General features: G+C 43.2%; 1 protein-coding gene across 2 annotated transcripts in view; it reads left to right on the forward strand.

The window, feature by feature from the left end:
• The window catches only part of WDR1 (WD repeat domain 1), a 49,585-nt gene extending 38,148 nt beyond the window's left edge, over window positions 1–11,437 (forward strand). For both annotated transcript variants that reach the window (XM_053255544.1, XM_053255545.1), the window contains exons 11-15: window positions 4,958–5,045; window positions 8,631–8,741; window positions 9,123–9,296; window positions 9,637–9,781; window positions 10,447–11,437. In XM_053255544.1, coding sequence (XP_053111519.1) covers window positions 4,958–5,045; window positions 8,631–8,741; window positions 9,123–9,296; window positions 9,637–9,781; window positions 10,447–10,556 — 628 coding nt within the window. In that variant the 3' untranslated portion in view covers window positions 10,557–11,437. The remainder of the gene's footprint in view (window positions 1–4,957; window positions 5,046–8,630; window positions 8,742–9,122; window positions 9,297–9,636; window positions 9,782–10,446) is intronic.
• The last annotated feature ends 13,522 nt before the right edge of the window (window positions 11,438–24,959 follow it).

The raw sequence follows: 24,959 nt of genomic DNA on the forward strand, positions 1-24,959 counted from the left end.
TGGACCTGCTGCATGCAAAGCCACGGCCTCATCCATGGGGTTGGCAGGGGAGGTAGAGTGAGGAATGGAAATCTAGAGGGGAATTTTATATGGGAGGAAATGGCTTCCACAGCTTTAAATGAATCATAATTGTAATTTGAGAAGTTATCTACCTGGTTGCTTTATCAGCCCCTGTTACTTTCCTAAGCCCCAGCATATTGAGGCATGATTACATAGATATTTAAGTATCAGCACTTGCTTGATTTTTGTTGATCATTTTAAATGGGGTACTGGCAGTGTGTATTTGACAGGTCAGCTTGCACAGCTGCAGCTTTTTTCATGCAATACTGAGTGAAAAAGAAGCTTGGCCAGTCTTCTCTGCCTCCTTTGTTACAGACATTAGTTTCAGTTTTGAAAATGTCATGTATTTGTCTTATTTATTTAACACAATTTTATACTGCCCAAAACGCAAGTTCTCTGGGTGGTTTATAAAAAAACAAAAAAACCAATAAAAAGATTAAAACATTTCAACAATTAAAATTTAAAGGGTTAAAACTATTAAAACACTATCTAATTAAAAGCCTGGGTGAACAAATGTGTCTTGGCTGCCTTTTTAAAAGTTGTAAGAGATGGGGAGGCTCTTATTTCAGCAGGAAGTATTTTCCAAAGCCTCAGGGCAGCAATGGAGAAGGCCTGTCCCTGAGTAGCCACCAGACGAGCCGGTGGCAACTGCAGACGAACCTCTCTATCTCATTGGGCGGTGTGGTTCATAGCAAATATATTCAAATATAAAATAAAAACGATAAGGTGGTAGTTCTCAAAAGTCTGTCCTGTCTTTTTTTTAATGTTATCCAGCTGCATTTGTATGTACAGTGAAAGGAATGATCCTTGAATTAGACAGCGTGACTGTGTTCTTTCTCCTTCCTGTCAGTCTCTTGTAACGTGTGTTATACTCTGAATAGACTGGGAAAGTTAATTACTGTACTAGAGAGAAACAAGTGCTAAGACCTAGAATTTCCCCCTCAAAAAAATAGTAAACCTGTATTTTTCAAGAAAATAGATGGAAGAATCTCATCAGATGCTTTGGCTTTTAGAACATTAGGTTTAAGCTCCAGTCCGTGGAACCTTTTTACTTCTATGCCCTGGGGCCTTTTCTACCTCCCACCTAGTTCTCTACCATCTTGCAGAACTGCTTTTGATGCTCTTAGCAATTTCCTAGAAGGATAAAAGTGTAGCACAGGGGGAATCCGTCAAGCCAAAGTAAGTCCATCTGCCTATAAACTACTCTGGATCATAGACTCCTGTTGAATAGCTTTATACATTCACAATGGAGTCCTTCAATATGGATGGTGGTGCTATGTGTATACTGAATTTAAAATCTTTCCATGTTGCCAAGACAATGGTACACTACTTTGATACCTTTCTGAGAATAAGACTGGTCTTTGTAATACCTTGTTTTAAGAGCATGAGTGTCATAGTCTTTGTCAGTTGTTTAAGTGGATTGAGGAACATAAGCAGCATTTAAGGGGGGGGTTGCATTTAAAAGGGTGCATTAATATTTCACTGAAGCAATTCCTTTTAATTGCTCTTTATAATGGTTTATACTTCATACAAATTAATGTTTGTATTGGTTTTCAGGCCTTGAAAGCCTGACTTTCTGGAACTCCCCCCTCCCCTTCTGCTTCTTCTCATTCCAACTGAATTGATGTGTTTTGAGAGCCACTTTGAGATCCTTGCTGGAACGGCCAGGAAACTAAAGTGCTCACCCACATCTGTATTGGTATTCCTGTTCTTTTGAGAAAGACAATACAAAGTTGCCTGTGTAAAGAACACTGAAAGTGATCTGTGGTGTTGGCCATGTAGCAGTGTTCTGTGTTAAAGGGGATAATGACACACTAGTTTGGTACAGAGACACATTCCTTAATGTTGGTGCCCTTTTAGATGAGCGATAATCTTAGTTGGGAGTCTGTAAGTGATCATGAGGTTCATAATATGCAACCAAGCAAGGAGATAGAACTGTGTATCCAAGGGACCTTGGAATGTCTTAGATAAGCTTTCTTGACCCTCAGCTACTAACATAGAACAACAGTTGGACAGATTGCAAAGACCGGCATTGTGCCCCAGGAAAAACATATAGAAAACAAGTCAGGTTCATATTGGGACATGCCTTGTTTATATGCAATTCTGAGGTGAAGGTGCAGCAGCAAATCACATCCTACACTTTTCCTTGAAATTCAGCTGTGAGGCTGCTGCTCACTGGCAACCAAGCAACCACAGGATTCTGGCTGTCATACTACGCGATCTTCCATGTGCCTTATGAGGCATGAGCACAATTGGTCAAAAACATGATATTGTGCACGCACAGTTGCATGGTGGACAGTGTGGTGATCTGCCCTCCCTTCCCCTCCCCTAACAAGTGAACCCTGTCCTGTCTATCAGGCAGTGACCTCTAGGGATCAGCCAATGAGCACACGGTAGGTGGCTCCTGGAGGACTTGGCAGCAGGAAGTGAAGGGGGTTCTTTGTTCTTGGTTGGAACCAGGCAGGGTGGACAAGAGGTTGTCTGGCCAGGCAGTGGTGGCAACCAGGAGCTCTACAGGGGCCTGGCATCTCTACCATGGATTTGGTGAGTTCAGGAGGGACTTTGGCTTCAGGGAAAGGTAACATTTAACCAGGGGACCATGTGTTAGGTATCCTGCATTAGATTTCTTTTGATTTTGTGCTTCTGCAACGCCTTACAATTGATTTGTGTGTTTAACTGTAGCATAACTAAGAGGAACTGAGCCTGAACCCTTTTGTCTAGCCAGGGATCTGTAGAAGTCTCTGTACCCTGTAAAGGTGCTTTTAAAGGTTTCTTGCATCTGGCGGGTGCTTTTTGAATTATCCTTGCAACTGGGTAACCACGATTTTAAAGTGGGCCACTCCAAACACAAGCTAAAGCGATCTTTGGAAGTAATCTTGTAAAATACTGAGTGTTTCTTTTTACTTGTAACTAAAAGCTGAGAGAGCCTTAGACTGAAGCAGTCTTAAGTATTTTGGAAATACAAGTTTTTCTGTTTTTGTTCTTTGTACTTTCACCTGCTTCTGAGTGGTTTTTTTTTAAACTCAGGAAAAGGGGTTTTACTCTGGTACAAACACGTCTCAGGTTTGATTGCTCAGCAACTCACACTACCAAGCTTTCATATCACACGTAGGCTGCACGTGGAAAGTTTTCTGTATTTACCAATGAAAAAAGGAGGAGAGTTTCCCTGGAATTTCACCCACTCCGGGGGTGGGGAATAAACTCTGTTAAAAAGTGGGTGTGGTGGCAGCGAATCAGCTACTGAGGAAGCAGTTTAAGTTGTAAAAAGGAACAGCCTTTTTTGAGCAAACATGGAGGGAATGAATCAGCATTTTTCTTCCCCCTATGTGAGCTTGCCTTGAGACAAAGGCTGGGCTTAAATTCGCTATTCGCTACAGACAGCCATTATTTCCAGTGGCCATCCATCATGCGACTGCATTTGTGTATCTTTGGGCATTTGTGCAACAGTGCTCATGCTTTGACACAAAATAAACAGAAGCATGTGCAATATGTGAGCCACTGACATCAAGCAATATGTTCCTACAACAAACCAAAGGCCCTGCTGTTCACTTTAACACAGAGCATTTTACATGACCTAACAATGCAATGTGATGTGTTGTCAACATTGACCAGATTAGTTTCTGTTTTGATAGGCAAGGGAGGGAATGAGCACAAACTAAGATTTCAATATAGACTCCTCATAAAAGCTAATGGTGACATTAAGATGTATTGTGTTAAATACAGTAATGCTGTTAAGCAGTAATGGGCTGGATGAAGGAGAATAAACTGAAGGTGAATCCAGATAAGACGGAGGTACTTATTGTGCGGGGTCAGAACTCTAAAGATGATTTTGATCTACCTGTTCTAGATGGGGTCACACTTCCCCAAAAGGAACAGGTTTGCAGTCTGGGAGTACTTCTGGATTCACACCTCTCGCAGGTTTTTCAGGTCAAGGCAGTGGTCAGGGGTGCTTTCTATCCGCTCCGGCTGATATGCCAGCTGCGCCCGTTTCTCGAGATCAATGACCTCAAAACAGTGGTACATCTGTTGATGACCTCCAGACTTGACTTTTGTAATGCGCTCTACGTGGGGCTGCCTCTGTGTGTATTCCAGAAACTTCAGTTGGTTCAGAACGTGGCAGCCAGGTTGGTCTCTGGGTCATCTCAGAGAGACCATGTTACTACTTTACTGATGGAGTTACACTGGCTGCCAATAGGTTCCTGGACAAAATACAAAGTGCTAGTTATAACTTACAAAGCCCTAAACGGCTTAGGCCCTGGGTATCTAAGAGATTGTCTTCTTCATTACAAGCTCCACTGCCCATTGAGGTCATCTGAGGAGATCCGTCTCCAGTTGCCCCCGACCTGTTTGGTGGCTACACAGAGATGGGCCTTCTCGGTCGCTGCCTCAAGATTGTGGAATGCGTTCCCTGCTGAGATATGATCCTCCCCATCTCTGGCAATTTTCAAAAAACACCTGAAAACCCATCTTTTCGTCCAAGCTTCCTCAGCTTCCTAAAAAAAAAATTGGGTTTTAATCTCTGGTTTATTTTTAAACTGTTTTAAGTTTTTGTATATGTTTTAAACTTGTTTTATGCTATTGTTAACCACGCAGAGACGAAAGTTTGGAGTGGTGTACAAGTTTGATAAATAAAGTAAAGATTCTATTGGTTCTTCTAATATTTCAAAACTACCCCAGGGGCTTCCTTATGTTCACTCTTTTTCAGCCTCGGACAAAGTATACTATGAAAACGCCTACTCTAAAAACAAGATAAAATATTATTTCAGGTGCTATGCTAGATGTCCAGTTTTTAATGTTTTTTTTTTTTTTAACCTCTTCAATTTAACTCTGAACCTGGTTACTTTAAAACTGAGATATACAAGTGTGGCATGATAAAATCTTTTTTCCCCTTTCTCAGTGGCCAAGATGTTGTAAAAATGGATATTCAGCCAAAATGTTTAGCAGTTGGACCAGGTGGTTATGCCGTGATCATATGCATTGGAGCGGTGCGTATAAAAATAAGTGATTGCAAAGTAGTGCAAAATAACTGTTGCATTTCTTATCCCTAATTAATCTTTTGAATGTTAAATCTTGTTTTGAAGCAATCGTCTGGCTTTCCACCCAGACTGTTTCACTGGTAACATGAGAGATTTGGTGAATTGGAGTGCTGTGATGTTTCTCTTGTTTGCTTCCAAACAAGCATCCTTACTTGACTGAAAAATGCAAAGCAGTTTCTAATCAATGTGGCAGTTCTAGAGGCATGAAAGTGCAAAAAAAAAAAAGGGGGGGGAAGGAAGGATTGGAAAGAATTCTGCACTCGAACCTTATTTAATTACTATTTTTTCTTAGCCATGATAATTCAAGAACTGATGTTACCATGTTTGCTCAGGCATGTGGTAGCTATAATGCCCTGTGCCTATGTTTTTGATCTCTATGGGGGAATTAGCGCATATTGGGTGCAAACATGCTTATAGCAATAATAGGTTTTGGGGATAGTTGATGTGGGTAAAGGCAGAAGATACCCAAAAGGAGTAATGGAGTCAAGACCATGCTGCTTCAAAAACAAGCATCAAGTTTATTCGAGGCAGCAGCATACAAGTAAAAATTGGTACAGTTGGTCCTTGTTCATGGTCCCAGCACCCATGGTTTTGTGTATTTGTAGTTGGGCAATGTAGACCCAATAGCAAAACGTTCCTCTGTGGTTCCTGGGTGGCCAGAAATGACTTCAGATGTCATTTCTGGCCACTATTTTGCAGGATGGCTTATAATTTTTTTAAAAAAAAAATCTCCTGTGATGTTTTGCAAAAGAATTGGGGGTTTGAGGGGGCATTGCTGGAGAGCATGGTACATGGTACAGTACTTTATTTCACTTATTTCTGCCTCCTCCCTGCTCTTTAAGCCCCTTTTTAACGCCAGTCTCCCAATTCCCATTGACTCAAGGTTTCATTAGCCACAGTTGTAGGCCAGAAAGAGAAGCCCCGTGGATAATGAGGGGTGTAGTTGGCCACATTTTGGAGGGCCTGAAAAGAAGTACCTAACTACAAGATGCTAGTCCCTAAGCAGAGCATTGGATTGCAATACATGCAAGTTTGAGGGGAACCCAGCAAAGATGGAAGGGGTAGAGAGAATGGGGTGGGGTGGTTAATCCTTCTCTGGTTTGAAGGAGGATAGGCTTTGCCACAAGCAGACTTGTGGGTTTTCTGGAAATTTTTGATTTAAGAAATTTTTCAGAAACTCTCCCATGCAAATTTCCCCCTTTGCATTAATTTTTTTTTTAAGATAAACTACTATATAAACTTTCCTGATGCCCTAAATAGCTTATGATCTCATTTGGTATGTTTACCCACTTAGGCATGTAAAAACAAAACAAATAAAAACCATCCACTATATTAATTTATCCTCACTGTATTTTGAAAGGTTTTCAGAAAAAAATCCATCTGGTCTCTGGCCATGATGAAGTAACCTGCAGATCTTGAGGAACCTGGGCAGGGCAGTCCAGATGAAAGCACAGTATTCACAATGACCCACTTCAGGGGGACCTGAGGACCACAACCCTGGTGGAAGCTGTGCAGAGGGAAGTTGGCAATCTCTGGTGCAATGGAAAGGCAACTTAGGGCTACTAGTCCCCAACAAGCAGATTCAAGGGTGAAAACTCTAACCAGAGTATTTTGCTGATCTTGGAACATGTGGGTGTCAATGGAATTGGGGGGAAAGCATGTACATTATGCAGGTTGGTGTGTGTGCACACATACACACACATGCATCCTTACCCAGCCACCATGAGGAGGAAAAGGGCATTCTTTATAGGAATTCTTTGTCCTAGACACAGGGTTAGGCGGATGCCCGTGTTGAAACGGCCCTCAATAGCTGGTAACAGAAGGCTTGATTGAGTTAGGGCCAGTGATGCCCTATTGCTCCATTCGGTTAGTTGAACAGACAGGCAGTGCTCTCTCTCCCTCTCACAACTGGCAATTCTCAGACAATCTAGTGTGTGCTTTAGCGTCTAAGAAGGGAGGAAGGTATGCTGACCTTGAATACTCCCTGGAGACATCTGCAATTTGCATTGTTGTCAAATCTGGATGCTCCCTAAAGCAGGAAAGCCAAATCTATGCCAATGCCCTTATCAGCTGCCCTTCTGGTCATTCTTAGTCCTTGGCAAGTCATCTTTCTTCTTCTTCTTCTTTTCCTGGAGCACTATGAAGGCCAAATCATGTTGATTGCATTCCCATGCTTATTTAGCCATGCTCAGAACATGGCTAAATGGGGGCTCAAGTTGGTTGCCTGCAACCTTGACACTTGAAGCCACAGGCAGCCCAAGGCATGTTGGTGCCTGGAGCAGACACTCCAAATGGTATGCATATATTTGTTCTCAGATGAGGTGCAGTCCACTGAGAAGCCCTTCTGCACAGGCCTCATTGACATTAGCAGGAACTGCAACATCTTCTAATGCAATTCCTGTTCATTACAATCCTTAACAAACACAATTTGCCTTCATGTAGAGGCTGTCGTAACATAAAGCAGCATTTTATGAAGAAATTGTGAAGGAGAGTGGGGTACCATATCTATCCACTGTAATTTGAACCAGCCATTTATGATTACCAGTTTTGCATGCCATTTTCATACATACCTAAAAATATACCATGCTCTAGGGTCATACTAGAGCTCTCTTGAGGCTCTTGATACTGAACTCGGGGTCCTGACCCTTCTTTTATTGGCATAACTCAGATCATGAAGTGGCCACATTTGAGATAGCGGGATGTTTTGACTTCTGTTATTCTTGTATGGCCATGTCTCTTGATAAGCTGAATTACGTTTTGTGGGTTGGGTACCCACCATGCCTCTAACATCGTCCAATTGGTGAGCCATTGATGCAGTATCCCCTGCTAACTGGACAAAGAGGCACCTTTTAAAAGTGGTGATTCTCTTATATCTTTTAGGGGAAGAGCAACTGGCCCTATCCAGCCCCAAACAGTGTCCCTCCAGTGGCTATTGCTGCTGTCTACCTTATATTTCTTTTTAGATTGTGAGCTCTTTGGGGACAGAGGACCATCTTATTTTATTTACTTTTTCTATGTAAGCTGCCTTGAAAACTTCTCCTGAAAAGCAGTATATAAGTAGTAGTAAAGCTTTTAGTGAAGATGAACTTCCAGATGTTCCTGCATGCACATGTGCATACTTGCACTTTGCCTCTCTTTGGCTAATCTCACATGGCTGTGAATAGATTTGTGGTTATCACAGCTATGTGAGCTGAACCAGTTGTTTGGATCTTCTCCAGCCTATCCTCTTCCCCCACCCCACAGGATGATAAATGAGTGGGAAAGACAGAAGTGACCGTTGCTACCCATGTGGAAATGGCTCCTATGCAGTTGTGCATGGATATAATATATAAAGGCTGTTGGCATGCTTGCTCAGATGTATTTTATACATATACATATCTAGCTTGCCTGTCTGGGGCAGGAATGCCAAATGGTTGTAAGGGGACCCAAGTTGCAAGTCTTTGGGGCAAATAAAGTAGGAAGCCCTAGCATAGCAAATTTAATTTCATTCTCTAGCCCATGGCTCAACATGAACTGCATATGTTCTGATTACAGATTGTCTTGATGAAGGATAAGAAAAAGTGCTTTACAATTGATGATCCTGGTTTTGAACCAGAAGTTGTAGCAGTTCATCCAGGAGGTGGTATGGCAGCCATTGGAAGCACAGTAAGGATTTTATATTCTTCATAAAAGTAGCATTTTCTGATGTTTAAGCACTTGGCAGCTACGGCAGCAGCATTGCAATAAATGTGGAAACATTCTCTTTCTAATGAAGTAATTTCAGATGCTCTCTTAATCTGACTAAGGGACAAGAACATAGGTTATCTCGGTTTTTGTTCTTGCTTTCATCTCCTGTAAAGGCAACAGATTTATGTGCTTTAATAAGTTGTCCCTAAAAGCAGTCTCTTTCTGACAAGGTAATAAGGTACAAACTATATTTTTGGCTACATGCTTTGAAGTATTTCTCAGTGCTGGCAGCACCAGATGTGGTGCTTTTTTTTCATGTCCCCTGAATAGAGCTTGACCTTGTAATATTCTGACTTCCAGGATGGAAAAGTATACCTGTATGCAATCCAGGGAACGTCTTTAAAAAGAGATGAAAAGACTTTGGAAGCAAAAGGTCCTGTGACTGACCTGGCCTACTCTCATGACGGTGCCTTCCTTGCTGTGACAGATGCAAGCAAGGCTGTCACTGTGTTTAGTGTTGCTGATGGCTATGCGGTAAGGACCACACAACTCCTTCCATACATAGAGTTCTGCTTTTGTTTCTAGAACATGTGTTGTGAAGGCAAGGCATTCATATTGCATATTCCTCAGGAATAGGTTTACCAGGTTATAATAACATTGGTGGGGCAAAATTGACATTAAAATGCAATTTTATTTATACTACAGTTGTTCCTTCATAGGATCTTGTTAAATCTTCCAGCTTCTGAGTGTACTGTAGAATTGGATTCATAAAATGTTGACCACTGAATCACTTTCAGATCTGAAACTCAGAATAGCTTGTAATATGATGTCTTGTCATCCTTACACTCTTCTTTTGTTTGCCCTTTCTAAATAGGAACACAATATATTCTATGGACACCATGCAAAAATTGTTTGCATTGCCTGGTCACCAGACAATGAACACTTTGCTTCTGGGGGCATGGACATGATGGTGTATGTTTGGACACTGAGTGACCCAGAGACCAGAGTCAAGCTACCAGGTAATTATTTATCTCTTTGTGACGGAGAATTTTATTTTTGAAAAAGTATTGTTGGTCTCACTGGAAAAGAAAATTCACTCCAGTATATAAAGTATCATGTTTATAGCTATATAAAGTATCATGTTTATTGAGTCAGAAACAAAAATAGATTTGAACAACCATTATAGCTCTGAAAATATAGCTGCAAGGTAACTGGAGCCATCTGGTTCTTTGCCTGTGGCCTTGATATGATGTAAAGCCACAATTCTGTTCATTCTAGACATAAAGAAAAGGTTACAGAGTGGGTGCCACAGGCCTTTGACATAACCACATCTCCTCCACTGTGCAGTCAACCTCGCCTGATGTGCTGCCACACAGAATGGACATTTATTTCTACTAGCTGGCTCTTTCCTTCAGTTCTGGTGTGCAGGCAACTCTTGACGGAAACAGTGCGGCAACCTGGAGGGAAGTTGTGTGGATGAGTTGTATAAGAGTACAAGATCTAGCAGTGTTCTAGTGCCTGGGGTACAATGATGGTGTAGGTGTACTAGGTGATCAGATGAGAGGAGTGCACATATGGGTGTTGAAGACTGACAGGTACACTTGTGCTGAACTTTTCTTCAGAGTAAATCTTAACGAGGTAAGATGGTTGCAGCCATTCATATTTGTTGCCTTCCTTTTGCCAGATGCCCACAGATTACATCATGTGAGCAGCTTGGCATGGCTGGATGAACATACCTTGGTAACGACATCACACGACGCATCTGTCAAAGAGTGGTCTATTTCCTACAAATGAAATGCCTTCAATTGGGAGAACCTCATCAGGGACTAGAACTACTGGAGTGAACAATAGCATTTCTCTTTCTTAATCAACGAATAAATCTGTAATGACCTCTGGGGTCTTATAGCGCATTCTCATATCTTTGCAGAGGTGTTCATATCTGTAACTAAACGACCTTTGAAAAGCTTTAGTCAGTAACGTTTTGCACATGAGAAGCACTTAAATTATGTCTGGAGCTTGCAAAACCTTTTGTGTGCTGAACATTCCAGAGTCTGCATCCTAGCAGGTCGGTATAGAAGAAGTAAAACTGATTTGGCTTCTCTTTAATCTCTCTCTCTCTTTCTCTAGCACACACTTACATACACTCTTGCACGTGGTATTGTACAGCATGAGAGAATTCTCATTTTTTCTAATTGCAGAACATTTCTGTACTAACAGTCATAGTAAGAATACTAGTTGTGATCCAAAAATGAATCAAGTGGTGTGCAGCTACTGTATATTATTACTTTGCTTGTCTGTAATGCACCAAACCGTTGGCTTGGATTTCCTTCACCAGATAATGAAATGGGGTACATCCATAATAATAAACTTTTTCTGTATTTCCTGTCCAGATTTGTGGTTATTTTTAAGATAGAAATGTGGGGTTTTGATGTACTTTGCTGTTCTTCAGAATTTAAAGTTTACAGAGAAATGTTACGGCATTTTTTCCAGATATACCTTTGTTATCTTTTTGAACAAATGAGAATATTTGATCATGGTTATGCTGTCAGGAAAAGGCTGCTTCTAATCTGCTTTAAATACCTGTTTCCTAAGGAGAAATATGTTGATGTAAGAATTTGCAGTAATTATAAAAACGCCTTTTTTCAGTACAGAAATTAAAGTAAAATTAAGCATTATTGTGAGTTGAGCTGATCATTGCAACGAACAGCAACCCTAAACACTTCTAGAAACAGTGAAACACTTTGTGCTCTATAAACCCTTGCTTCCACAAAGAACTTTGGCACTGCTTTGCCCCTCACTTGTGTGACCTGATAGCCAGTATTTTTAGTGACTGGAAAGGTGATATTCAGGGCTGTATAGACCTTGCATCAGTACACTTGCTTCTACTTCCAACTTGAAGAATTTGGAATTTTTCCTTAAGACAGTGGCTGACATCCTAACAAAGCGCACACATTTATAGGTAATTCCCCTGTACTAAAAGTTTAGAAACTCTGTTATCTAAGATCATGAGATCACATCATGACCTCTATGCCTTCCAGCTTTATTCTGCAGTTTGTTCAAACTGTTAAGATCCAAAAAGCTCCAGTCATTTCAGTTCAGGGTTTTAGATTTTCTGATAGCTTAAACAGAAGATTTTAGTTAACACTATATGAATTTACAGTTGCAAAATGCATATATAAATATATAATACAGTTAGTACTTGGAGGTGGTGTGGGGAGGGAATTGCTCCAAACTACTAGGGTCATTATCACTCTGTAACCCTGAAACTATGGATTAGGTAGCATTGGCAGAAGCAGTTCTTGATTTATTTGGGAACTGAATGGCTCAGTTTTATAAGGGTTTGGGTGCATTTTTATTTTCTCCCTAGAAAGTAAAATGCCTGTTGTGATGGGCTATCTGTGGGTGGAGCATGGGAAGTGCCTTCATATTTCAGGTTCCTCCAGGGAACAGTGATGCACTTATGTGTCTTGTAACAGGGCTCCCTGGTGTTGGCCGGTGTGGCCAGATTTTTAATCCTACTGCCATCTTTGTGTTTAAAGTGCAACATTCTACTCTTCCTCTGTAGGGAGAGTGGCAGTTCTTTACTTCTGGGGGAGGGGATGGATGTATTCTAGACTCTTGGGTGGGGCTAAAGCAGCCATGCTACCCACACCATAAGGGATAGCTTGTGTCCCAAATTACAGGTCTTTAGTTTGCATTGTAGGAAATAGGCATGGCCCTCTTGTAAGTATCAAATGTAAGGTCGCATCTCCATGCTTGTAATTGGCAAGAAGTAACCAGATGGTAAGAAAGAAAGCAAATTCTGCCATTCCCTCTCCCACACTGTGCTTGGGACCACTGACGGCTGCAGCTGATGGGAGTTGTAGTTCAATCAATCATGTTTATTTACGGTCATAGACCAAAATTTAAAACATACATAATAATACACATGATATAGTAATAATATATACATAATATAATCAGGAACATGGACTCATCCTAATCAGCAGTTTCCTGTTTGCATAATCTGGTTTACCATCTGTCCTCTAGCATTCTTAGCTGCCTCACAGAACTTAGCAATTTTAAATGTTACTTCCTCCTTCTAATCTGAAAGCAGATAGTTGACGTAAAATGCATCTGTATGTCCTGGGAAATCAGTCAATAATGAGGAAATATAACAAGTTCGAAAGTCCCTATAAAAGAGACAGCAGAGAAAAATATGAAAGATAGACTCCTGTTCTCCAGAGCCACAAGGGCATAGTCTCTGCTCTTTTGGTATCCCTCTGAATTTACCTTCTAGTTCAGCTGAAGGTAGCACATTAAATCTGGCCAGTGTGAACATCCTGCGATACTTAGTAATGGTGATCTTACCCAGGTAATTCACAGGTTTGGTATTATACATTTGTAGACCTAGGAAAACTTCTTTAGAGATTAAAGATTGATCAGTCTGCATTTCCATGTCATAGATCCGCTGCTTTAATATCAGTCTTGCGTGAAAAAAACCCATTTCTAATAAACCATCCAGACTAAAGCCATATAAACTTATTTGGCGAGATATTGACTGCTTCCAACTAGAATTAAATTTATCAATAAAAATTAGGTGAGCAAGGCCTGTAGAAAAGAAAGACAATCTTAACCAGAAGCTGAGAATGGAAAACCACATCCGGGCTTCCATCTTAGGCATACCAGTTTCAACCCTCAATATTACATTGGAAACACATCTAGGGATCTGTAAAATAGATCTTAAGAACTTTGTCTGAACTACCTCTAGAGGTGTTCAGTTAGCATACGGACCCAACTGCGACCCATAGAGCAACTGAGAGCAGGCTTTAGCTGTAAATAGCTTAAGGGCAGCTGGTACAAATTGAGCCCCATCTTGATGGAAATATGATTGGATGGCCAATGCCGATTTACATGCATTTTGGGTACCATATTGCAGATGTGCTTGGCGTTTCGTAGAGGCCTGGAAAACAACCCCTAGATATTTAAAGGTCTTAACCTGTTCTAGTTTGTGTCCAGCCAGAGACCAGTTCAAGGTCTTCGGGTGTTTAGCAAAGGCCAGAATTTTGGTCTTGCTATAATTGATTTCCAGAGTGTATTTGTGGCAAAAATTAGCCAGAGAGCAAAGTGCTCTACGGAGAACAACAGGAGTCCGAGATAAAATCACTGCATCATCTGCATAAAGCAGAATATTAACCTGTCTATTGTCCAATTTAGGTGGATGGAAGGATGGATTAGTGATAATATCCACAATGGGGTTAATATAATACTTGAAAAGAGCTGGAGCAAGTATACAGCCTTGCCTCACTCCTCGAAAGGTAGGGATTTCCTTAGTAAGGATTCCAGCTGGAATCTCTGGATATGGAATCAAATGCCGATTTAAAATCCACAAAGGCAGCAAAAAGAGTGGAACGGGATAGATTAGAATATTTTTCCGCTAGATGTTGTAAGACTAAAGCATGCTCAGTAGTAGAATGATTGGCCCTAAAGCCTGCCTGCTCATCAGCCAGCACCTGCTCTTTGTCCATCCAGTCCTGGAGTTTATTAAGTAGGTGGAATGCATACATTTTGCCAATAACATTAAGAAGGCTGATAGGGCGATAGTTAGATGGTAAATGTCTTTGGCCTCTCTTGTATATTGGGATTACAATTGCCAGTCCCCATTCACTAGGGGGCGAGGTCGACTGGTCAATAGCTGTAAACAAAGAAGCTAATACCGGCAGCCACCAGTCCATGTTATTCTTGATGGCCTCAACCGGCAAATTATCTGAACCGGGGGCCTTACCAGTTTTAAACTGATTCACTATTGAAGCAATCTCTGTACATGTTACTGGAGTCCACTCAGGTAATAAATTAGGGTCCAGTTCTTGTTCTATTTGTAAAAATGTTGTAGTTGCTCCCTCTCTAGCATATAGAGCATGGAAATATTCAGTCCATTCTGTAACAGGTATATAAAAAGATGGTGGGGAAGGTCTAAATTTAGAAGAAAATGATACCAGAGACCAGAACAAAGACATGTTTTTACCCTGTGCGGCAAAGATAAGACACTGCCAATCTAACCTTTTAGCCTCCCTTTTTTTTTTTTTTTTGGCAAGTAAAGTTTTATAAAATCTTTTTTTAACAATCAGATCTTGAGAAGTGACCTGGTTAGAGTTAGATCGATAGAGTTTGTAAGAGTTAATAAGATCTGTTTTTGCTGCAAGGCATTCATAATCAAACCACGGCTGGGAAAATCCAGCACGGGGAGGAGTTGTAGTTCAGCAACATCTGGAGGCTCCCAGTTTGGGAACCACTGGATAAAAGCAACCGGTATACACCAAGTGAAAGTCCCGGGCTTGAGATTCTCCCTTGCCACTTAAAAAGAAGAGCAATTTGCATCAATTTGTTGCTCATTTCAAGATACAGTACTACCAATATCTGTAGTTCCACTATACATATTGTTTTGTAACTTTGTCTTTCATACCTTGGCCTTCAGGGTTAAGACTGTGTGGCTAGCTATCAATGATGCAGCTGTCTAAATTCTGCATTTCATACAATGCCTTCCTGAGAAGTATAAAATGATACACATTTCCACACACACCAATCCAGGAGTGGTCAACCTAAGGCTCTCCAACTGCTGTTGGGCTATGGTTCCCTTTATCCCTAGTCATAATGTATTGCATCTAGAGATGATGGGAGTTGAGGTCTAGCAACAGCTACAGAGTCCCAAATCCCTCTTCAGGACTAGTCAGTCAGGCATTAATGAATTGCATAAAACCAAAGGCCATAGCAATTGTAACATAATTATAATATACATCTCAGGAGATACAGAAGAAAAGGCTGTACATAAAAAATCTTTTATTTAGGGTGCCTCAAGCTATTAAATGCCACGTCGTATTATAACACATGAAACACAGGCACAGCGTAGAGCAGTGTGTTCCAGTCTTTTTCATCCTGGAGCACACTTGCATTGAAGGGGGGAAGGCGGGGCGGGGGAGGCATGCTACCTCCCTGACACACTTGGTGGGGTTTTTTGCAGTAGCAAAGCTACACATCATCTTCTCTATATATATTTCTCTAAGGTATACCTGTCGCTAATACCATGCATGGCAGCTCTCACGAGAAGCTGCCTGGATAGCGACGGGGATGGGGGAGAAAATGGTGGTGGGGGTAGTTAGCTGGCCAGCCAGTGGGCAAAAATAACAGTGGTGACTGGTGGCTGGCTGGCCAAAGAAAACAATTGGGGGGGGGAGAGAAAAAGAAGACTACAATGACGACGTCCAGGGAAGAAGATGGTGGGCAGCTGGGGGGAAAAGATGGCTGGTGGGCAGGGAAGAAGGCAGGTGGAGTGGGGGGGAATTGGAGAAGCAGCAGTGGCAACCTGGAGGTACAGATGTTCTGTGACCGGCCCAGCTAGTTTTTATTCATTTTTGCTTTCTTCCTCTTTAGTGTTATATTATCTTTTCCTTATGCATAGCCATTCCTCTTGGAGCTGACTTTGCCGATAATCAATGTATAAGGACATGGATTAAATGTGAGCCAGGGTGTACACCAGCCAGTGTCTTTCCTGTTCCATCACACACTGTTTGGGGAATGCTGACATAGAGGACTACAAGACATCAAATATGCTCATCATCTTGCGGCCCACTGTGATTTGAGTCAGAGAACAAACATGAAATTCCCTAGCAGCCACAGTAAACATGGCAACATTTGGGGGCAACAGAAGAATTGTCATTTGCCAAGCATTTAATAACCATCTTATCCAGCATAAGACCACTCAAGTGCCTAATCAAATGAGACCTTTTCTTTCGGGGGTCAAAAGTACAATGCTACAGTAAATATAGCCTACAGTGTAACAAATAATGCAAAATATCCTCAATGGCTGCACTCCCACAAATACAGTTTGCGGCTATCAGAGGTCTTTGGAGGTGCCTCCCATCAAGGAATTTTCATGGCAGAGTTTGTATCCTTAGTTCAGTAAACACCTTCCTTAACACAGTATGTCACATTCACACTTCACATGTTTATGTAAACTGTATTTTAAGGAAAGACTAATTTAAGTTAATAAGAGGACTTATTGACAAGTGAAAAATAATCACTGGGTCTGGTGAGTGTCCATCATTCTTAAAGAACTCAAATGTAAATGAAAACATTGAGCCACTCGGCAGTAACTGTGAAAAAGGCAAGCTCCATGGGAAGGATCATGAGGAAAGGAATCAAAAATCAATGATGCAGCCCTACCGCATACAGTTTAGTCACTGCACCCCTACCTCTACCACTATGAATGTTTATATATGCTTATTAACAAAGTTCTTTCTCAAAGGATAATGGGCCAGTTCAAACAATAATGCCTGGCAGTTGTATGCGTGAACAGGAAGTGTGTGCACCCACCGGGATGTCCTGACTGCAAAGCAGTGCCTCCTACTCCCAACCCCCTCGGACACTCCAGAAGAATACTATGGTCAATAGTACTGAAAGCAGGGATGTGCACAAATCGTTTGTTGCCAAACCGGTTCGCCTTGTACCAGTCTGGTTCAGAGGTTTGATCACGGACCAGACTGGGAGCAGTTTGGTCCATGATTGAGCTGAACCAGGCCCGGTTCGGGCAAACCAGTTTGGCAATCAACGGGTGGTGGGAGGGGGCAGCAAGGGAAGTAGAAAGCTCCATACCAGGCTGGCGCAGCTGCCGGCACCACCGCTCACCCTCCCTGGCTTGCCCGCTGCTCCCCTTCCCTTCCTTATTTAGGAATCTGCCCACATGGCAACCAAGAGGTTCTGGCATCTGCACATACACGGACACCATGCAAATGGCCTCTGTACATCTGCAGAGGCTGGAACCACTCCACCACCACGTGGGTGGCTTACTAAACAAGGAAGGAAGGGTGAGCAGCAAGTGGCAAGCGAGCCAGAGAGGGCGAACCATGCCAACAGCTGCACTAGCCAGGTAAGCAGCTTTCTATCTCTCTCACCGCCCCCGCCCAGCTGCCCCTTAGTATTGCCAGGGCCTCCACCCCTGTATTTGTAAACGGGAATCCTCACCAGATTTCCCTTTACAGGTATTAGCCACCTGAACCACTGAACTGGTTCAATCAAACAGATTGAACTGGCTGGTCAGTTTGACCATTCAGCAAACGGAATTGGCATATGGGGAGAGGGTTTAATAACTCAAATGTGTGCAAATTGTATCATATTAAGGGTTCAGCCCAACTTCCAGCTTGCTTGTTTTTAAGAGGCATGCTTAAAAGCAGGAAAACCTCTTATTTAACCAAAAGCAACCATGGAAGAGGTGGATTTTTATTGGGACTGCAACAAGAAAACGAGGAAGGGCAATGGCACCCTTTCTCCTTGTACCTTTTTCTTGTTAAAAAAAAATTACCCCCTCAGGCTGCTATTTCTCCCTATAGTGGGTATTTTTATTAAGAAAATATTGAAATCATGTTGCTTGGTCCATATATTGTTCTCAGTACAGGAGTACAGGAAGTTTTTAAAGAAATGTTTACAAGGACCAAAGCATCAAACTTAGTACAAATATGGACATGTTTTTTTTTTAAAAAACCCTCTCAAAAAATAATTTTCATGCATATACCCATCAATCAATGTCTGCTGAATGCAGCCTTCGCCGATGAGGCTAAAGCCCCTCATAACCTTAATCCAGTAGTAATGGTCATCCTGTCCCTTGAAAAAATATTTTTAAAGAGTTTGGTGTAGATAATTAGCTTTAGGGCCAAACTTCGCATGATAGGAAGTTCTATGATTTTTTCCTCCTGACAATTTCTCTCTTTCAAAATAAACAGCATCATCAAGGAGCCTGAAATTGGGAGTGGAGCATTGTCATTGGGGATGCAGAGGAGAAACTATCTGTTCCACTCAAAATAATCCCTCAGCTGTTTTCAGCCCTCCATATCTGTTGTTGTGAGTGTCTTTGAATCGAGAGAGAAAATCACAGAACTTCCTATCAAGTGTAATTTGACTTTTAATTTAATGCCCGGGGTGTTTTTCACACAGTAGATTTTACCAACCTGGATAAATCAGGCTGCACTCGAATGCGCAATGAAAAACCCAAATCGTATGTGAAGTGCTCCCCAATAACTCATAGGGACCTCGGGGTAAATTTGGCCTATATGTGAACACACACCCTCCACTCCGGAGGAGATACGAGGTAAAAGCCCTGTGTGAAAAACACCCAGGAGAGACACGAAGAGGCTTGCATGCATGGCTCTCATCCTACCACTAGATGGTGCATTGCTTCCATCTAGTATAAAACCTCCTGATAGGATGGCTTGAATGAAGAGACCCAAAGACAATAGTGAGAAAGCATTACCCCAGGACATTGCAGCTCAGGGGCGGACAGCAGCTGACCCTTGTGCCAGAAACACCCAGTTGCACAATATTTCACTGAAGTAAAAACACAGCTCTCCATCTTAGCAATCCTATTACAGTGTTTTTAAGTGTGCATTTTGTTGCCTCACCAGCTAGTTTCATTCAGTACCCAGCCATGTTATACCTGCCCTGTAAATATCATATAATTGCCTACATCCTGATTAAGTGATCCTGATTAAGTGATCCCTATAAAACATGCGATTTTGCCTTGGTACTTAATGGCAATAGATTGTTTGCTCTTCCAGTTGTTCAGTCGGATCATGTGTCCTTGCTGATGTGATTCCATTTGTCCCTTTAGTAATTTCCCGGCATCATACCTCATGCGTGTGATATAGGGTACATTCTTAATTACAGCTTTTGTTCTGTGCTGTGTGGGTGGAGAGAAATTGTGGTTTTTTCCACCTAATAATGCCATCTGGAAATGATGTTGTCATAGACAATGTCTAACTTGTAATGGTTTCATTAATGCTTTGTTTCCTCTCCTAGTCTGCATTTTGTTGCCTACATATTGGTGTGTACATTTGGCTGCTATTTAACCGGTCCCAGGTTGGCTGCTATTTACTTAGGAAAACACAAGCCCATAAGCCCCTTTAAAGGGCTACTTTAACATGGCATTTAGCCCTGAAGTATAGGGCCTCCGCAGCTTGTGGCCCACAAGCCAAACATGGCCATAGCCATGTGTTGTGGGCCTGCCGGTGCTTGATAACCACCACCATGTTTTATGCAGTTCTAATGGCAGCAAAAATTGAAGTTCCATCAAGCCCTTTGGGGTCTGTCTACCATGAGAGTTGCCAGCTAGTGACTTTTATAAACATGCAACTATTTGGGGGACCAAATGCCTTTCTCCTCCTCCTCCTGCTTCACTAGAAGAGACTATTTTTGGGGACCAAATGACTTTTTCCCCCATGTGTTGTGGTGTCCGAAGTTCTGGGAAGCAGCTGGAACTTTTTGTTTGCTTAGAACACTTTGTTCTCATGAGCAGCTTCTCTTCCTCTGTCTCCTTCCCCTTCCTACTGACCTTCCATTAGGGATGTGCAAACCAGTTCAACATTGAACAGACTCAACGTCGAACTGGTTCAGGGCTGAGGGAGTATAGTCAAGGAAGTAAGGTTTTGTACTTACTCCCTCCAGGGGACTTCGAGGCCATGGGGTGGTCTGCGGAGGTCCCCCCTCCCCCTCCGGCCTTCCTTATGACAAAAACTGGGTTTGGTGTGGCCCATTCCAGGACTTTCCCCCACTGCAGCAGCCATTTTGGAGGCTGCCACACATGCGCAATGGGTCCCTGTGTGGCTGGGTAATGACAATGGGCCCCTGCATGGCCAGGTAAGAAACTGTAGGAAAAAGTGCCTGAAAGAATAACAAAAAATGGCTCACCAGAGTGTCTCCTGTGCCTTTTATCTAACACTGAGTTCGAGACTAAATAGACAAAAACTAGTCATGTAGGAGAGCAGGTGAGGGTGGGATTAGGCCCTGGGACAAAAAAGTAATGATGGGTCCCTGGCTTCATGCCTTACATTTTTCTTCAGAGAGACACAAGGCGGAGAACAAAGACAAAGCTGTCATTCAGCCATTGGGCCCCTTTCCCTCAGGGGCGAGGGGCATTTGTCCCCCCCACACACACACACTCTTGGTCAATTGAAGTTACACCCCTGGTGGGGGGAATCCTAAGACTTCAATGTGTAGGGAAAGAGAGGTTAATTCTTTCCCCTCTTGCTATTTTCTCACTGAAACCTCCCTCGCAAAGCAGCTCTTTACCCCTGGAGCAGCTCTTTGTGGTAAATAGAGGGCAAATAGCCACATTAGAGGGTGATTGTCGGTGGGGGAAATGGCACAAGCGGGGAGAACTAACCTCCCATTCCTCACATTCTATGCATCTGATTACCACCACCCATGGATTTGGGGACGGGGCGGGGAAAAGATGCTTCCTATTGGATGCACACTTTTAAAAAAAACTTTTCTTTAAGGACACACCTAGTTTGACCCTAAATGACACACAAATGATTGCATCAAACATACTCAGGCAGATACCAATTTAGTTTGACCGATGTGCCCTCTTGAGTCATCTTAGAAGATGATGAACCAATAATATCACAGTAAGGTTAGAAGAACAAAAATATGTTGTGACCATTTTTATTTTTAAACGAGCAGACTTTATAGGTTAACTTTATAGCTACACTTCAGTAGCCTGTTTTCAGTACAATACAATATCTTTGTCATCCTTTAAATGTGATGAATCCCTGCTTTATACTCTTTTCCCAGGACCAGCCCAGAGTGGCTGTGCTATAAAACGTTGCGCGGTAACTAGGTATATTCTTGAGAGATACTGACCTCCCTTTCTTTCTTTAACAATTAACTTACAATAACAATAACAGTTTTGTCAAAATGTCAAAGCTTGGCCACATTCCATGCAAGCTTCTTGGCTTGGCAGTCAAAAAGGAACAAAGATCCTTTACACTCTCAAAGATCCTTTTCAGATTATAGATTATTATGTTAATGTAAACAGGGAAACTGGCAGATTCCATCAAGAGGCAAATAGCAGTTTGTGGGGTAATATTCATCAAGACCATGCCTCTTCTCCCCACACTATGATCCTGATCTTGATTGCCCCCCATATTGCTGCTATTTTTTAAAAAAAATATATTGCAGTGGCAAATTATATGTTTAACTCCCCCCAGGGATGGATGTTTGAGTAGTGCTTTCAGGGTGCAGGGCCACTTGTGGGGGTGGGGGTGCCATGGCAGGCAGAAGCGGTGCTAGTATTGTGGGGCATTTAAAGGGCTTTCGATGCACTTCCCCCTGCTGAGGAGGGCTAGGCTCTCCGAAAAAGATAGAGTAGAGCAAAGCATGCTGGGGCGGGTCTTCCCCACAATGACCAGGGAAGGTGTCATGAGGGAAGACCCCCCATTAGAGCACTTCAGCGAGAGCCATCCAAAAGCCGCTGCAAGCAGCTTGCTGCCCAGTAGGCTATCACTCTTATGAGAGGGTCAGTCTATTGGGAACATGCCTGTGTCCACTAAGGCACTATTCCCACCCGTGGACTGCAAGCTCACAAGTTGAGCTGGCCACTTTACCACCAGGGAATCCAAGGGGCTCCCACACTTGTGGGGCACCCAACTATCCTTGTTTAAAAACAGAATAAGGGAAAAAAAATCCCTCTCCCCTCATCCTTACTCTGCATTGCGCTCACCCCCGAGGACATCCCCACGGAGGACATCAATAGCCCATCCACGTGCACAGCCATGGGAAGGTGCAACAGAACAGAACAGAGTTTAAAAGTTCCCAGGTTCAGTCCGTCTGTGCAATTTATGAGCAGGCACAGGGAATCTAGGGAGAGGGTACTTTCCTTAGCTTCCTTTAGCCCGGGCAGCTGGGTCGACTGCAGGGGCTGCTGCTGATGGTGCACCTGTGCACAGGTGTGGATGGCCAGGCAGGGGGCTGGCTTCCTTGGCGCCTCGGCCACCATCACCAGGAGCAGGAAAACAGTCTCAAAGACACCCCACCCACTGGATCCCAACACAGCTCAACTTACAATACCCAGAGACTGTCTCTCTCATGAGCAGGCGTAGTCCGCATGGACAGTTCCACACTCATCATCATACTTTGCCTGACTCTGAGTAGACCTGGCCTTGTTCATGAGTGATGGGGCACTGTGAGCCCACCCCAACAGACCGGGATGTGGCTGGGCCCACTTCCCCACCCTTTCTTTATACTAAAAAATTGAGCAGATCCCACCAAAGCTCCACACACATGTTTCCTATGTGCATGCCTGAAATCTCCCAGAGGACATCCTAGATGCCCGTCACCCCGTGCTGCTTGAGGGTCCTGTCCACCCCTCAGGGCTCACACTTACCAACCCTCCCAACTGCCATTTTATTTATTTGTTTGTTTGTTTGTTTATTACACTTTTATACCGCCCCGCACGTGTCTCTGGGCGGTTTACAATGATAAAACAGTTAAAACATATATAAAAGCACATAAAAACAATTAAAAACTAACAATTTAAAAATCAATCTCAGAATTAAAAACCTATACATTATTAAGAAGCTGAAAAAGCCTGAGTAAAAAGATGGGTTTTTAAATATATTTTTTTAAATTGTCAGAGAATAATTGTCATATGTAGTTCCATGGGCAAGGAGATGCAAAGGAGAGGGAAGCACACCTGCTCTCTGGACATGACTGGAGAGTGGGGCTGCTGCTTTGTAGTGCTGGAAAAGGCACACCTGTGCACATGTTCATGTGAGCAGGCAAGGGGCATGGGATTGTGGCAGCTTACCCATTGTCACTAAGACCAGGAATGTGTCCCCCAGGATATTACTCTCTATTCCCGTGAGACGGAACCCATCCTCACTCTATTCAAAGCACCCATGGCCTGACACTCTCATGACAGAGGTGTTAGGTGGAGAAGGGGATGTTTTGCTCTCTGGCATCATGGCAGATTTGTCAGGCCAGCTCACTTCTCTCCACTTTGACAGACCTTCTCATGAGCTGTCCGGGGTTGTCCCTGTGGCCTGCCACTTTCATGCCTGGACACTTAGCCCTGGGTCGGATGGACATTTCTTTGAAGAAGGATCTCTGCTTGCCTAAGACTGTCCTGCTCATGAGCAGGCCTCTGTGGGCACCCACCCCCAAAAGTGGAAGGGGCTGGGGCACCCTTCAACACCCTAATTTGTTGAAAAATAGAACTTGGCTGCTCTGGAATCCCTCTGGGGGCCTGCCTTTCAGACCCTGGCAATAGCACCCCAGTGCAAGCCATTTGCATGGATGGTGAGGGAGGTGGGCTGCAGAGCAGACCCTTCAAGACATCTGAAACTATCAGGCCAGGGCCTGAGTTGCTGCATATGTAGATCTGGAGGCACAATGGTGCCCGGGAGTAGAGAGCCCCAGTAACCTGCAACCCCAGAATGGCTGATACATACATTGGGGGCTGTGGGTTTGGCATTGGCTTTGTGGCATTCACTGAGACCGGGGAAGCACTTGCCTGAGTGCTCGTTCCCGCAGATTGCCTGCATGGAACATCCTTCTTCGCTCCCCTTAGTCTGCCATTGATATGAGATTGCAATCTATGTAGACTTGGGCTGGCTGCTCTTCTCATGAGTAAGACCTAGGGAGCAAACCCCCACACCACAGGGAAGGGGCTGGGCTGGCCCCACTTCCCCACCCTTTCTGTGTGAAGAATAGAACTTGGCTGCTGCAGCTTCCCTGCTTCGGTCTGCTGCTCAGCCTTCCCCCTCTTGTTCCCCTGCTTGTGCTTCCACTTGGGGTGTCTGTGCTTGTGGATACCCACGACTGTGTGCCCTGAGCAGCTGAGTGGCTTGACAGGCTGGCCGGGCCAGGATAGTGCATGTTGGAATTCCTATCGCTGGGCTAACAGGAGGGGCGGGGCTGATTTCACGAGCCGCTACCAGCGAGAAGTGCAGAAAGCGTGGAGTAGCTGCATCCTACGGCAGGTCTGCACTGCCACTTCTATGATTGGTGTTAGGAACTGGGTGCTTAGCTGCAGTTAGGGATGGGTCTGGGTTCAGGTGTTATGCTTCGGCGGCAAAACAGTTGTTGGTGGCACACAACAGGAACAATTTCGGGTGCAAATGGGAGTTCATAGGGGCAGATTGGAGTTAACTTTTGAGGCTTAACTGCGGTTTTCCGCATTCGGGCATACCGCTGTTACGGTTAGCTTTAAATGCAGTTAAACTAGCCCCTGCTAACTGGGCAAAGAGGCACCTTTTGTGGTGATTCTATTTATTTTGCAGGGGGAGAGTAACTGGCCCTATCCATCCCCAGCACAGTACTTCCAGTGACTGTTGCTGGTGTCTATCTCATGTTTCTCTTTAGATTCTTTAGATTTCTTTTTAGATTCATGTT

Source organism: Hemicordylus capensis, chromosome 5 (genome assembly GCF_027244095.1).
Source record: "Hemicordylus capensis ecotype Gifberg chromosome 5, rHemCap1.1.pri, whole genome shotgun sequence".
NCBI classification, from domain to species: domain Eukaryota; kingdom Metazoa; phylum Chordata; class Lepidosauria; order Squamata; family Cordylidae; genus Hemicordylus; species Hemicordylus capensis.